The 15,575-nt window shown below is 52.8% G+C and overlaps 1 protein-coding gene across 1 annotated transcript; it reads right to left on the minus strand.

The window, feature by feature from the left end:
* Positions 1-49: 49 nt before the first annotated feature.
* Positions 50-10,529, minus strand: PGLYRP2 (peptidoglycan recognition protein 2). The gene is made up of 5 exons (XM_015405382.1): positions 10,516-10,529; positions 10,160-10,281; positions 8,072-8,986; positions 6,939-7,149; positions 50-401 (listed from the first exon to the last, which is right to left on the minus strand). Exons 1-5 carry the CDS (start codon positions 10,527-10,529, stop codon positions 65-67), a joined length of 1,599 nt encoding a protein of 532 aa, XP_015260868.1. The 3' UTR covers positions 50-64.
* Between the last annotated feature and the right edge of the window lie 5,046 nt (positions 10,530-15,575).

Here is a 15,575-nt window from a genome sequence, read left to right on the forward strand (position 1 = left end):
CCCCGGTCTTAAGGCAATTTGTAGAAAATGAAGACTTGCCAAGCCAGGAACTCCGCGCTGTAAATTAAATGCAGTGACGGACACCATGCTTCATGAAGCACCTCTCATTGAAACCTTTCCATGTTTTTATCTCTTGGAAGAGTCTGTCTCCGGGGCACAGGGTAGGCACCACCTGGCGATGCCCGTAGACAGTGTAGTTGGCCTTCAGCCGGGAGCCCCTCACTGCACATTGCATGAAGTTGTCCTTCACCAGCTCCAGGGCAAAGGGCTCTGGCAGGGTCTTCATGTAGTCCCCGATGAAACCGACGCCGTAGCCTTTGCTGTTGTGTCCCAGGGTGTGAGCTCCTACCCACTGCCAGCCCCGGCCTTGGTAGATGTACCCGTCACCTCCAACAACGAAGCTGCAGGGGAACACACGACAAGCGTCAGGGGGAGCCTGGGGCAACAACGGTTAAGGATTCACACACACACACACACACACACACACACACACCTTGACTTCAGGCTTGTTTGTATTTAACAACTGGAGATGGAGTGCGCTGGCTTGCCCAGGGGAGGACAGAAAGGAGGGGTAGACATTTTATATATGCAGGAAAATGTGGCTTTCTCAGTTAACCAAGACACTCCTTCCAAAAAGTGGAAATTGCTCTCCCTCTCATGATCTGCCTAAGTTCACAGAATCCGCATTGCTGTCAAATGGCCCGTGGACAGTGTAGTTGGCCTTAAGCCGGGAGCCCCTCACTGCACATTGCATGAAGTTGTCCTTCACCAGCTCCAGGGCTCCCTCTCATGATCTGCCTAAGTTCACAGAATCCGCATGGCTGTCAGATGGCCATCTAGCTTCTGTTTGAAAACCTCCAGAGAAGGAGAGCCCACCACCTCCCGAGGAAGCCTGTTCCACTGAGGAGCTGCTCTAACTGTCAGGAAGTTCTTCCTCATGTTTAGCCGAAAACTCTTCTGATTTAATTTCAACCCGTTGGTTCTGGTCTGACCTTCTGGGGCTACAGAAAACAACTCCGCACCATCCTCTAGATGACAGCCTTTCAAGGACTTGAAGATGGTTATCGTATCACCTCTCAGCCATCTCCTCTCCAGGCTAAACATACCCAGCTCCTTCAACCTTCTCTCATAGGACTTGGTCTCCAGACCCCTCACCATCTTTGTTTGCCCTCCTCTGGACACGTTCCAGCTGGTCTGTATCCTTCTTAAATTGTGGTGCCCAAAACTGAACACAGTACTCTAGGTGAGGTAAAACCAGAGCAGAGTAAAGCAATACCATTACTTCACATGATCTGGACACTATACTTCTGTTGATACAGCCCAAAATTGTATTTGCCTTTTTAGTTACCACATCTCACTGCTGACTCATGTTCAGTGTATGGTGTACTAAGACCCGCTCTGAGACACCTTCGGGTAGTGAAGGGCGGGGTATAAATCCAATCTCCTCCTCCTCCTCCTCCTCCTCCCCCTCCTCCCTCTTCTTCTTCTTCTTCTTCTTCTTCTTCTTCTTCTTCTTCTTCTTCTTCTTCTTCTTCTTCTTCTCACACATACTACTACCAAGACAAGTCTACCCCATCCTATAATTATGCATTTGATTTTTCCTACCTAACTGCAGAACTTTACATTTATCCCCAGTGAAATTCATTTTATTTGTTTTAGCCCAGTTTCCCAGCAAGTTTTCCATGGCGTTGGCATAGCCTGCCAACGATCTCTGTCCCAAACCCCCAGCACTGCCCCACCATGGATTGCCTGGTGCCCACTGCCGCATAGGCATCACTGGTTTGAGGTTTGCCATTTTATTTTTGGTTTTAATTGAAAATGTTTTTAACTATTGTTGTAAGCCAATTATTATTGTAAGCTACCTTGACCCAGGAAATAAATGTTTTTAATCAATAATAATAAAAACTGTTCATTTTGTCTCCTGAGCCCCTCACGCTCCTCCCACAGGGTTCCTCACTCCCTCTCCCCCTCTGTCCCTCTCAGACAGCAAGTGGCCAAGAAAGCTGAGTTTTCTGTGAGGAATCTCCTCCCTCTGCTGATTTCCCCTTTCCCTCCAAAAATTCGTAATGAGACTTTTGGGGATTCAGGCCTGCTGCTTCACCAAACTTCTCTTAGATGCCTTGAACTATCTAGAAGGGGAATGCGTTTGGCTTGCTGTGGCTTGTACCGGCATCGTGGGAGGCCTGGTAAACTAGGCGGGGCCTCTGAACAGCCGCACAGGTATGGAGGGCTAGGTGTATGACTCTGCCTTGCAGGAGATAAAGAGTCATTGGTGGCAGTTAGTGGTCACCAAGTGTGTAACTGGTACATTTGGGGAGTGAGGAGAAGGGGCATGTTGCCTAGTGGAAACTTGGGGCGGCCACAGGTTTCTTCTGACGTCCTGGGACTCAGTCAGAAGGAACAGAGAAGGGCTTGCTACTAGTCCATTCCTTGACAGGTCACCACTGACTGACTCGTGTAGGTCTCTGTTATGTATTAAGATGGTTGCGAAAACGTGCGTCTGGTCATGTGGTCTACCGGACTCACAGACCTTCGGGTCTAGAACAATAGTCACCGCGGATCCTAGCAAGGACCAATGGGAATGCTGGATCCTGCTGAGAACCTATTGTTACCTGAGCCATGTATATATAGAAGCTATCACAGGAATTGGGGGGTTGTTGGGTGTGAGTGTTTGCACAAATATAAGCCAGCCTCGGACCAGTTAAGTTATCTCTTTTCGTTCCAATGTAATCAATAAATGTGAGCTGATTTCATATTGCTATGCCTGGAACTCCACTACTTTACACTGGCAACGAAGGTGGGATCCCAAGCCTGACTCCAACTCCGGACCAGCACCGAGCGCCGAAAAACAGGACACCGTGCCCCGCATCGCTCCTCAGCAGCACTGCACCACGTCCCATTCCTCCGATCATCGCTCCCCACACTGCCCTCGAGTCATGACTGCAGCTCTGGGAACCATCGAACTTTTTGACCACACGCATCCAGAGTTCTGGGAAGCATGGGTAGACCAGCTAATGAACTACCTCACCTTCCACAACATCACCGATGCCGGTAAGAAACGGGCCTTGCTAATAAGCTCTTGTGGGGTAGCCACCATCCGTCTGGCCAAGGACCTCATTTTTTGTTGTTGTTCAGTCGCACAGTCGAGTCTGACTCTTCGCAACCCCATGGACAAGATCTCGCCAGGTCCTCCTGTTTTCTGCCGTCCTCTGAAGTTTGCTCAATTTCATGTTCGTTGCATCTATGACACTGTCTAACCATCTCAGCCTTTGCCGTCCCCTTCTTCTTTGACCTTCAATCTTCCCCAGCATCAGGGTCTTCTCCAGTGAGTGCTCCCTTCTCATTTGGTGGCCAAAGTATTTGAGCTTCAGTTTCACTATCTGGCCTTCCAGGGAACAGTCAGGGTTGATTTCTTTTAGGATTGACTGATTTGATCTTCTTGCAGTCCAAGGGACTCTCAAGAGTCTTCTCCAGCACCATAGTTCAAAAGAAGCTATTCTTCGGCGCTCGGCCTTCCTTATAGTCCAACTCTCGCAGCCATACATGACTACTGGGAATACCATTGCTTTGACCATGCGAACTTTTGTTGGCAGGGGGATGTCTCTACTTTTTATCATGCTGTTTAGGTTCGCCATCGCTTTCCTCCCAAGGAGCAGGCGTCTTTTAATTTCATGGCTGCTGTCACAGTCTGCGGTGATCTGGGATCCCAGGAACGTGAAGTCTGTCACTACTTCGACGACTTCCTCTTCTATTTGCCAAGGAGTGATGGGGCTGGATGCCATGATTTTAGTTTTTTTGATGTTGAGATTCAAGCCCACTTTTGCGCTCTCCTCTTTTACCCTGGGCAAGAGGCTCTTTAGGTCCTCTTCACTTTCTGCCATTAGAGTGGTATCGTCTGCATATCTGAGGTTGTTGATCTTTCCCCAGCAATCTTAATTCCCACTTGTGATTCATCCAGGCAAGCATTTCGCATGATGTACTCTGCATATATATTAAATAAGCAAGGTGACCATCTTAGAGCTATCCTGCAGTGCTTCAACGCAGCCGGCCTTAAAGTAAAAAGAGAAAAGTGTCTCCTCAGGGTCCTCAGCATTGAGTTCCTGGCATTCCAAGTCAATGCCGGTGGAATCCACCCCACAAGGGGCAAAATAGCAGCCATAGTCAACGCACCTACACCCTCCTCCAAACCTGAACTACAGGCTTTCCTCAGCCTGCTCAGTTTCTATCACTCGTTCCTCCCCCACAAAGCGGCCATGGCTGAGGCCCTGCACCATCTCTTGGACAAACATGTGCAGTGGAAGTGGGGGGGCCCTCAGGCCGCGGCGCTCCAGGCCGTTAAAGACTTACTGACTTCCAATGCTGTCCTGGCCCACTTTGATGAGCCCCTCCCTGTGGTGCTCACCTGTGATGCATCGTGCTACGGGACGGGGGCGGTCCTGTGTCACAGACTGGCCGACGGCCACGAGGTCCCAGTAGCGTATTACTCGCACACCCTGTTGGTGGAGGAGCTGAACTACACTCAGATAGACAAGGAGACACTGGCGATTGTGGCAGGGGTGCGTAAATTCCATGACTACCTGTACGGTCGCCCCTTTACAGTCCTCACGGATCACAAACCACTGCTGGGCCTCCTGGCCCCTGACTGCCAGACACCCCAGATGCTGTCTCCACAGGTGCTGCGGTGGTCTATCTTTCTCGCCAGCTACCAGTACACCCTGCTGCACAGGCCAGGCAAGGCAATGGGACACGCCCACGTCCTCAGCCGCCTTCCGCTGCCTGTCTGTGACCAGGCCCCAGGCCCCACGCACCAGATCCTGCTGCTGGAAGAACTGCCCGACCAGCCGGTACAGGTGCCTGAAGTTTCCAAACACACCGAGAAGGACCACGTCCTCTGCTATGTTTGGGACTGGGTGGGAAGGGGCTGGCCCACAGGGTATGTGGGCCCAGAGTTCGCAGTGTTCTCATCCTGCTGGGAAGAACTGTCCACTCACAAAGGCTGCATCTTGTGGGGCAGCCGGGTAGTCATTCCTAGCCCCCTGTGTGGACGCGTACTCACCACACTGCACAAAACCCACCTGGGAATCATGGGTATGAAATCCTTGGCGCGCAGCTACATATGGTGGCCGGGCATGGATGGGGAGATAGAGGACCTGGTCAAATGCTGCAAAACATGCCAAGAAACACGGGTGGCCCCTCCCGGAGCTCCAGTGCGATAGTGGGAATCCTCGCACAAACCGTGGGCCTGTCTCCACCTGGACTTTGCAGGCCCGTTCCAGGACAGACCTTTTTTATTCTTGTTGATTCTTACTCTAAGCGACTAGAGGTGGTCCCTGTCTCCTCTACATCATCAAGAGCCATGATCAAAGCCATGTGGAAGATCTTCAGCACCCATGGCATCCCCGACACCCTGGTGTTGGACAATGGAACTGCATTTACGTCAGTGGAATTCCTGGAGTTTGTGCAGTATCATGGAATTCAACATGTCCACTCCACTCCATTCCACCCGGCAACCAATGGACAGGCAGAGCGGATAGTGCGAACTACCAAGGAGGCACTGCGCCAGATCGTCCAAGGGGAATGGGTCTACAGGCTAGCCGCCTTCTTGTTCGGCCAACGGACGACCCCACACACTGCCACGGGATGCTGCCCCACTGAACTCTTAATGGGCTGGCAACTGATGACCAGACTGGACCAGCTTCACCCGGACAGGGCAGCCGACCACAACCCAGGCCCGGTAAACCAGGAGGCACCCCAGGGGTTTTATCCTGAGGATCCAGCGTACACCTGAAACTACACATGGGGCAAACCCTGGATCCCTGCCCAGGTGGTTAGAGTAACGGGACCGCTCTCATACGAGGTCTTGACTGAAGATGGCCAGCTCGTCCAGAGGCACATAGACCAACTGCGCCATCGCCTGCTGCCCATCGATGACCAGGAGGTATGGGACGCTGAAGAAAGTGAGGTGGAGCCAGACCTGGAAGAACCCGCATTGGGGCCAGCAGAGTCCAACACAGCCTCAGCGCCTGCTCCAAGTTCCACTCCAGGGCCCAGCACCAGTCTGGCCCCAGAACCCGAGACCTCACCGACCGACGCCTCCGAGCCACCACACCCCGGGCCAACCGCACCGAACTGCACCCTGTCAGAGCCACGCTGCTCCATGAGAGAACGGCGGCACCCAGAGTACTTGTGGGACTTTGTATGCTAGTACTTCAGAACTAAGGGGGAAGGGGTGTTGTGTATTAAGATGGTTGCGACCGCGTGCGCCTGGCCATGCGGTCTACCCGACTCACAGACCTTCAGGTCTAGAACAATAGCCAACGCAGATCCTAGCGAGGACCAATGGGAATGCTAGAATCCTGATGAGAACCTATCGTTACCTGGGCCATGTATATAGAACCTGTCACGGGAATTGGGGGTGTGTTGGGTGTGAGTGTGTGCACAAGTATAAGCCGGCCTCAGACCTTTCGTTCCAATGTAATCAATAAATGTGAGCTGATTTCACTATACGACGCCTGGAACTCCACTACTTTACAGTCTCCGTGGTCAACCCCTGTGTCAGAGCTCTGCTACTGAACAGGACTGGATGCTCCTCCAAAGAAAAACAGTCTCTCACATGAGATACCAGGGAGAAGGGGTTCCAGTCTAGTTCCCCCCAAATATGCACATTTTCTTTCTGAAGGGATTTTCTGTTGACTTGGGGAGTGTTCCATTATCCAACCTAAGTGTAAACCAAACAAAGGCTTACTCCTTTATGGAGAATTAGGCATTGTGTTTGTTTGTTTTTAACTCTGAACCACTGAACCACTGTATTGTGCCACAAAGGAGATCCAACCACAGCTGTATCCCAGCCGCCTCCCACCTGTCCCACTTCTCTGTGGGGTCCCACTTTGGGACACACTTTCCCGGCCTTTTGCTTGCTGCATTAGCGCTCCACTCACCTGTAGCCAATGTCATCCCAGCCGCGGACAACCTGATGGAAGCGCTGCATGGCGCGCATGTCAGCAGCGCACTCTGGGAAGGTCCGGCACGGCTTTCCCGGCGAGTGGGTGTGGTGGATGTACACAAAGCCCAAGGGCAGCTGGAGCTGGGTCGGTGTTCCTTTGTAGGGCTGAGCCCCCCACATACACCGCGGAATGACAGCAGGGCACTCTGCAAGGGGAAGACACACACAGGCATGGTGGTGAATAACACGGCAGGCTAGAGGACCCGGTGGAGAGGGGCACGCAGGGCCAGCTCACATATGGTTACTCCGCCCACGAGGGTGATGCATTTGAGGGGGCCCCCGCTCTCCAGTCTTGGTGTCGTGGAAAAGAGCACGCGGACTCTGATCTGGGAGAACCGGGTTTGATTCCCCACTCCTCCTCCACTTGCACCTGGCTGGATGACCTTGGGCAAGCCGTAGTTCCGATAAGAGCTGTCCTTGAAAAAGAGCCGTTTCTGTCAAGAGCTCTCTCAGCCCCACCCGCCTCACAGGGGGTGTCTGTCTGTTGTGGGGAGGGGGAGGGAGAGGAGTTTGTGAGCCGCTCTGAGACTCCTTTGGGGGTAGTGAAGGGCCATGGGGTATAAATCCAGTCTCTTCTCTTCTTCCATGTGATTCTACCCTGAGTTGCTCTCCTACCCAGAGATAATGCATATCGGCCTGGTGAGCAGAACTCGTTTGGGGACTGCTTGCGTCATCTTTTCCTAGACATTTCATTTCTCTCTTTATACCATGTCTTCCCTCTTTCATTCATTTTGTCCACATCTTTATTTATTTATTTTTATTCATTCGATGTGTACCCCGCTCTCCCTGCGAGGCAGGCTCAGGGGGGCTTACATCTTGTTTGGTTTGGAGCCCAGTGGGGACGGGCCCCCTCTGCTCCTCCACCAGGGACTCTGTGGTGCCCCCCCCCCCCGCAGGTGCCTGTCCGGAGTCCTTTGCTGATGAGGGCCGTGGCCACCTTGGCAACTAAGTACCTGACACACACACCCCGGATGGCTCCCCAGTGATGCAGGAGCACAGCAGGGCCACCCATCCCCCCCCCCGGGTGTCCGGGGCCGCCTGGCCCAGCGTGACGGCGAGGCCACGTACCCACGTAGATGGCTGTGAACTCTTCCGCTGCCTGGGCCAGGAGGGAAGCCGCTTCCTTGTCCGTGAGGAGGGTGCCTCCTCTGAGGAGGGGGTGGCCGTCGTCGTCCTGCAGGTGCCGGTGCCGGAGCAGGCAGAGGGAGCTCTCCAGCTGTTCCCTTAGCTTCTCCTTGCTCACCAGGTCAGAGAAGTTTTTTCGCCGGAAGTTGCTTCGGGTCTGATTCTCCCCTGCCAGGCCCTCTCCAGCGTGGTAGTACCCGTGAAGCAGGCTGCTGATGTTGGGTGGTGAGCCAGCATTCTTCGCCAAGTAGGTGCCCAGGATTACCCCGTCCATGGCGCCATTGATAAAAGCGTCAGGCACAGGCGAGGGAGGGCCGACCAAGGTGAAGGTGTGAGGGGCCAAGATGTCATCCCAGCAGCCGTTGGGGCCCAGCAACGCCCGGCTCTGCCCAGCGTGGAAGAGGGAGAAGGCCACGGCGAGGCTCTTGGCGAGCGGGGCGAGGAGGGGGTCCAGAGTGGGGCATGGCCCTAGGTCAGTGTTGTTCAGGGGGTCTGTGAGCCAAGCGGTGGTGGGCACAGCCCCCTCGTGCCCCCTCTTGAGCCCCCCTACGATTCCCTCAAGCAGAGGGCTCAGCGACACGGTGGTCCCATCGGGAGTCAATACTGCCCCGTATTCCGTCCAGGAGCCATCCGTTTTGTGATTCTGCAAGTGTTTGAGGAAAGAGATTTGTTTCTCACTCAGGTAAGGCAGATTTAAAGACGCAAAAGTCACTGGAACAGGAGAGAGCTGGCAAAAGTCGCTCTCGCAGTCTAGTCCTCGGAAGAGCTCTGCCACAGGCGAATCCGGGGTCCCCTCAAGGTGGGACTCCATGTCCCCCAGAATCCTGATCACAGAGTCCATCCGGAATGGGAACCTGCCTGGAAAAAAGAAGGATGGAGAGGGCAGAGTGAGAGCGGGCAGGTGCCCAGCGGGACGGGGGTTCTGCAAAGGACTAAGTCCACCCAGAGGGCGCACAACAGGCCACGCAAACAGCTTAGCCCAATACAAAGTGGGGATTGTTGTCCGCCCACAAGGCAGAGGCCTCGTTTGGAATGCACTCGGTTGCGATCTTACGTGGTCAGGAGGCCGAGGCTGATAACGGTTAGGGTACAGGAAAATATATATTCTGCTCTCCTGAATCTTTAATTTGAAACTCCAGGAATTCTGCAGGAAATTTCAGTTCAAGGAAAAGGGAACAGGAAGCCCTTGGACGTGAATAGTGCTGTGCCATTTTCACAATGAGTATTTTAACACTGGGTTTCCCTGTTTTGCTTCTCCTTGGTTACCAGTCAGTCTGTAAAATCTCAGCTGACAAACTTAAAAGGTAACGGAAACAGAGGAAATCTTTCTTTAAGAAGCATTAAGTTACATTTTCAGTTTTTGAAATAGTGCACATTTTGAAATAACAAAAGAAGGATGTTCCCCCTCATATCTATTTATGGGCCAGATGTCGGTAATCCACAAGCAAATTAAGACGCCTGGATTCAAACTCCTGTGTTACCATGGATGTGAATGGGAGGAAACTAGGTTGCAAACTGGGTTGGCCTTTAACAACTTTAGCATTCATCCTACCCAGCTGTGCACTGAGATGTAGTAGGCAAGCCGATCATAAAACATCTCTTCCAAACGCCACACAATCAAATAAGGGATCTCTTCCATCGCCCCACCCCTTAACAGTCTTTCCAGTAGGCTGAAGCCATCTGAATACGGGCAATAGCAGCAGAGAGGCCGGGCACCTGCTCTTCCCAGCCAGGGCTGTCAGGAGTTAACCTTCGGTCAAGAGAAAGAGGGAAACAAAGAAAAAGAAAAGCAGGACTCTCCCAAGACCTCGCAAGGTCCCCCTCATGCAGAACCCCGCAGTGACAGTGAAATGTTCCAGATAGCTCTGACCCTGGATTCTGCAGCTTTACGAGAACAGGAGGCCTCTGATCTCACACAGGCTTCGCCCGCCTCTGTCCTGGTCAAAACTCAGACACCAAAAGAACACTTGTCCCCCGCAGGCCCAGTGATACCTCCTCGCTGGGCTTGGGAGAGTGTCCCTTGTGCTTTACCTGCATTGGTTTCCGCCTCCAAAGAGGCACAGAGAAGCACAGGAACAAATCCCAGCCACGCCGGGAACATCTTGTCCTCAGGGGGAAGCCTGTGGCCGTCATGCAATGAAGTCCGCTGGCAGCTGTGCAAGAGAAAAAGCAGTGACTGAGAGGGGGGGCTGGGCTGACATGGGGCTGGGGGGCAAAAGGGGGAAGGACAGCCCGATCCCAGCGTCCCCCTCCCCCCCGGCCTGTGCCCCACACCCTAGCAAACAGAGAGGCCACTCTTGGGAGCCTTCCAACAAGCACACGGGCCTGCCACTTTTATCCTGTCCCCTGGGCAATGGGGCAGATCCAAGGACTTTTCAGGAACTCACAAATGGTGAGTCATCGCATAAGAACATACGAAGAGAACATAAGAGAAGTCATGTTGGATCAGGCCAACGGCCCATCCAGTCCAACACTCTTCTGTGTCACACAGTGGCCAAAACCCAGGTGCCATCAGGTAGTCTACCAGCACTGTGCCCCCCCAAGCACCAAGAAGACAGAGCATCACTGCCCCAGACATAAGAACATAAGAGAAGCCATGTTGGGTCAGGCCAACGGCCCATCCAGTCCAGCACTCCTGTGTCACACAGTGGCCAAAAACACCAGGTGCCCTCAGGAAGTCCAGCAGTGGGGCCAGGACATTAGAAGCCCTCCCACTGTTGACCCCCCTCCCCAAGCACCAAGAATACAGAACATCACTTGCCCCAGATAGAAGGACATAAGAGAAGCCAATGTTGGATCAGGCCAATGGCCCATCTAGTCCAACACTCTGTCACACAGTGGCCAAAAATACCAGGTGCCCACAGAAGGTCCAGCAGTGGGGCCAGATGACACTAGAAGCCCTCCCACTGCTGCCTCCCCCCCCCCAAGCACCAAGAAGACAGAGCATCACTTGCCCCAGAGCCCCTATCTTGTGGACCTCTGCTCCATATGCTTATCTAATTCCCTTTTGAAGCCGTCCATGCTTGTAGTCGCCACCACTTCCTGTGGCAGTGAATTCCATGTTTTGATCACTCTTTGGGTGAAGAAGTACTTCCTTTTATCCATTCTGACCCGACCGCTCAGCAATTTCATGGAGTGCCCACGAGTTCTTGTATTGTGAGAAAGAGAGAAAAGTACCTCTTTCTCCACCTGCTCTATCCCATGCATAATCTTGTAAACCTCGATCATGTCACCCCTCAGTCGTTGCTTCTCCAAGCTAAAGAGCCCTAAGCGCCTTAACCTTTCCTCATAGGGAAAGTGTTCCAACCCTTTTATCATTTGAGTTGCCCTTTTCTGCACTTTTTCCAAAGCTAGAATATCCTTTTTAAGGTGTGGTGACCAGAACTGCACACAGTATTCCAAATGAGGTCGACCGCACTCTGTCCTGATCGCAAGCGGAGCACCCACAGGGAACTTGGGCTGCTGTCCAACTGGATGGAAAGGGGGCTTGAGAACCAGCCCAAACTAAATCTGTTTTTGCAGCATCTCTGAACCTACTGCTCCCGCACGCACGCACACGCACGCACACACACACACACACACACACACACACCTGAGGGCTGTAGTGAGGAGGGGGGGGGGGACAATTCCCATTCTGAATTCTATCATATTTCGCCATGTGTCTCATAAGGCCTAGGGATTTTGATAAGCTGCAAAATTAGTTTCTAAGGCGATGGAGCTCTGTTTTGTCCCAGTATCGCCACTGACAGATTCATGGAACGCACACTGCCACCACACCCCGGAGGAGTGCCTGTTGGGCAAGTAATGTATATGGCTGGTGTCAGATGCCTCGTTGCTCTCCGCCTCTGTGGACTTTCCCCTGCTAAGCTGGGGGTGTGCTTGTTTGTTTGACTGCTGGAATCTCACTGTGGATCAAAAGGCCAAAGGGGGGGGGGTGGCGGTCCTGCTGCTGGGGGCTTCTCTGACAGCCATCCTCATGGCATGCGGGAGCTCCTTGAAAATCCGGCCCTGATATTGGCTCCTTTCCTCCAACCTGCTGGGCAGGGACAACAGGATTCAGGAGTCCTCCTCCCTGCCAGCCACATTGCTTTTTAAAAGTTGTTTGTGGTGTTATAGTAAGCTCTTAATCTCGAGGAAGCGGTGGTGGCTGCGTGTGACCAACAAGTGTTTGGCGCAGAGGTGACACCGCCCCCCCATGCAGGACTCTCTAGTGGTTCCCCGGCATGTAGGCCTGCGGCCAGACCTTTCTACAGTGAGGAGGCACGAAGACACGGAGAGGGTGGGGACAGTAAATGCCCTCCCAAACCCTCACTGGGTGGGTCCCCATGATTTCATGAGTCGGGACCTAGTGATGCCCCACGGAACAGCAATTTTAGTAGCCGTCCTTCTGCACAGTAGGTCTGTGCCCGGTATTGGATACCACACTAGCCACTGGACTACGTGGTCTCTGTAAATGTGTGTAGCCACTATTATGTGACTCGGAAGTGATGGGCTATGAAACAGACTCTTTTTTTTAAAAAGGAGGTTACCAACACGCTAAATGTGAAATGTAGTTGAGCTGGTACTGCCGGATTACCGTCTTTCATCGACTGCGCTCATGTGCAGCAGTTTCCACAAGCAGGCATGTGTACAAGTCTGGGACAATTATTCATCTGTAATTCTATACGAGGACAAGTTATTTGCCTGCAGTCATACTAACCATTTATTTAAATGGTTGATTTAAGTAGTCTCCCACTCCTCTGATCTCAAGAGCTGTTGCAAAATGAAAGGCCAGGGGCTGTGATGTAAATTATGCTGATGAGCAGGCTGGGGGGTGGGGAAGAGACCAATTATTCGATGTTCTGCGGGAGATTCCTAGGTTGCCTGCAGATCACTCCCTCCAGCCTAGGAATTATTTCCAAAACGGAAGTGAGCAGTTATTGTATAGTGAGGCAAAGGCATTCTGCACACGTAGGCCCTGCCCTCTGGAGTGCAGAGAGGAGATTCTTCTTGGCTCATATCTGTTTGGACCCTTCCAAACACCTGATTTTTCTGGACGAAAACATGGTGAAGATATTCTATATGCCCGGACATTATGGCCCCTCAGCCCTTTGGCTGAGTGCTTCTTTTTCTGTGGTGAGGAGTGCTGGAGTTTAAACATTCCTGAGCACGATATGTCTCTTCACCCCTTTCGCCCTAAACCCAGACTTGGGGGCAGGTGAGTGGCCACGGGAGTGTGTGACACAGACGGTGGCGAGGAGAAGGCATCCCCCACTTGCTGAGGGACAACCAAGATAGGGCGGTTCATGATCAACAGCAGATGCCAGCCGGAGTTCAGCTGGGCCTTCCTTTCATAACAGCCCCAACCCACCAATCCCTGAGGCAAACCCCCTGCTGCAGCACCGGAACGGTATAAATCTGACTGCAGTTTTCTGACACACATCAGCGGGGATGGTGAAGAGGAGAGAGACCAACAAGAAAGGCGCAAAGAGCCCACGGAGAAAAGGTTCTGGAACAGAGCATATGAGGATGAATTTGGCTGGACCGACTCGGCCCCCGCTGTCTGCCATTCCTTCCCGGGCAATTGGGGCAAAAACTCCCTGCACACTTTCCCTTGTATCTCCACAACAAAAAAAGGATGGAGACATGCTTAAAAAGAAAAAAAAGAAAACTGGTGATGCGGGGTGGGGGTGAGACATATTCCCCTGAGGAGGAGCACCCCCACCACCACCCCACATGCCCCCGTGACTACCCAGTGGCTCTGTGCATTCGCCAATTCCCTGCCTAATGAAGTACGCGCGCCCCCTCCCCCTCGTTCCACGTAGTTGATGTTTTCCCTGCTGAGAAAAGAGAGAGGATCCCTGCAGGGTTGCAGCTTTGAGTTCTCATTCCACTCTGGAGTGGTCCTGGAGGCCACCGTTGCCAGGAGCCCGGTCCTCCCATCCCCACCCCTCAAAGGTCCGAAGCCAGTGGGCTGGCAGCCAGGTCGGGTCTTGGCAGTGGGCTCCGGACTGGCTCTCAGGTTCCACAGAAGACGGGCATTTAAAGCACCATCTAGCCCCCTGAAGAAGGTCTTTGAGGAGACGGACATGTGCCATATAGTAATAAATCTAGCTACCTGTCCAAAAGCCCAAGGGCCTCAGCATTATTTTAAGGAAAATAAGACTCTAGACCTCATGATTAACTGGTTATGGGGGGGGGGGGAAATAACACCAGAGTGTGGTTTCTTCTAAAAGTTTAGAAAACTTACCTTTTCCTGCCGTGCTTTCCCCTCTTTTCTTGAGACTTGGTGCGTAGCCACAATCACGGACTCCCTCCAGCACCAGTTTTGGCCTAACTGAGGGGCCTGAAGATACTTTTGAAATGCTCTGGAAACAAAAGGACCGTGGCCCTGCAGAGCACGTCAGCCAGCTAGGAGACAGGTGATGTGAAACACAGAGGAAGGAGAAGACGGGGGTTTTCCCGAGGATGGGAGAGAAGGAGAGAGCCTCCTCTAAGCCAGCGGCCACTTACCTCCTTCCGGTGGAGGAGGAGAAGAAGAAGCAGAGCGGCCGTGCTGTGGCTGTCACGGGCTGGGCTTGGCCTCAGTTCTCCTCTGGAACTGTCTACCATTGCACAAGCATTGCTCTGCTGTCCACGAGACAGATGTGCTTCCCTCTGTTTCCACACCACTGCTAGCAGACCAGCATGGCTCCCTTTGGGTGTGGGTGAGTGAGCAGCCCGGCCTCGCTGCACTGCAGTGTCCCCCGCCCTCTTCTCTGACTTCCTGGACTCCTCGAGGGAGATCCCCTGGGTGCCCGGAGCTCTTCTCTTCTGCATGGCAGATGACTGGCATCAGCAACAAACAAACAAACAATGGCAGAGTGTGAAGGCACAAACCACTTAAGAACCGGAGACAGGTGAATCAGATCTGCAGCCGGTCAACAAGGGTGATGATATTTTTGTTCTTCCTTGCACATCCCCCAAAACTGCTCCTCTCCACTCTTCTTGCTGAAGGTGTTTCCCAATAAGAACATAAGAGAGAAGCCAATGTTGGATCAGGCCAAAGGCCCATCCAGTCCAACACTCTGTATCACACAGTGGCCAGAAATACCAGGTGCCATCAGGAGGTCCACCAGTAAGGCCAGGACATTAGAAGCCCTCCCACTGTTGACCCCCCCCAAGCACCAAGGATACAGAGCATCCCTTGCCCCAGACTGAGAGTTCCTCTCTAGACCTTGTGGCTAATAGCCACTGATGGACCTCTGCTCCCTATGCTTGTCCAATTCCCTTTTGAAGCCGCCCATGCTTGTAGCTGCCACCACTTCCTGTGGCAGTGAATTCCATGTGTTAATCACTCTTTGGGTGAAGAAGTACTTCCTTTTATCTGTTCTAACCCGACCGCTCTGCAGTTTCATGGAGTGCCCATGAGTTCTTGTATTGTGAGAAAGGGAGAAAAGTACCTCTTTCTCTACCTGCTCTTTCCCAT

This window comes from Gekko japonicus, unplaced genomic scaffold (genome assembly GCF_001447785.1).
Source record: "Gekko japonicus isolate JY-2015 unplaced genomic scaffold, Gekko_japonicus_V1.1 scaffold1211, whole genome shotgun sequence".
NCBI lineage: Eukaryota > Metazoa > Chordata > Lepidosauria > Squamata > Gekkonidae > Gekko > Gekko japonicus.

Excerpts from the sequence above, each read along its gene's own strand:
- PGLYRP2 (XM_015405382.1), bottom strand. Across the intron at positions 8,987-10,159 it reads GGAGGCGGAAACCAATGCAG|GCAGGTTCCCATTCCGGATG; the intron begins GTAAAGCACAAG and ends TCTTTTTTCCAG. Across the intron at positions 7,150-8,071 it reads GTTCACAGCCATCTACGTGG|AGTGCCCTGCTGTCATTCCG; the intron begins GTACGTGGCCTC and ends TTCCCCTTGCAG.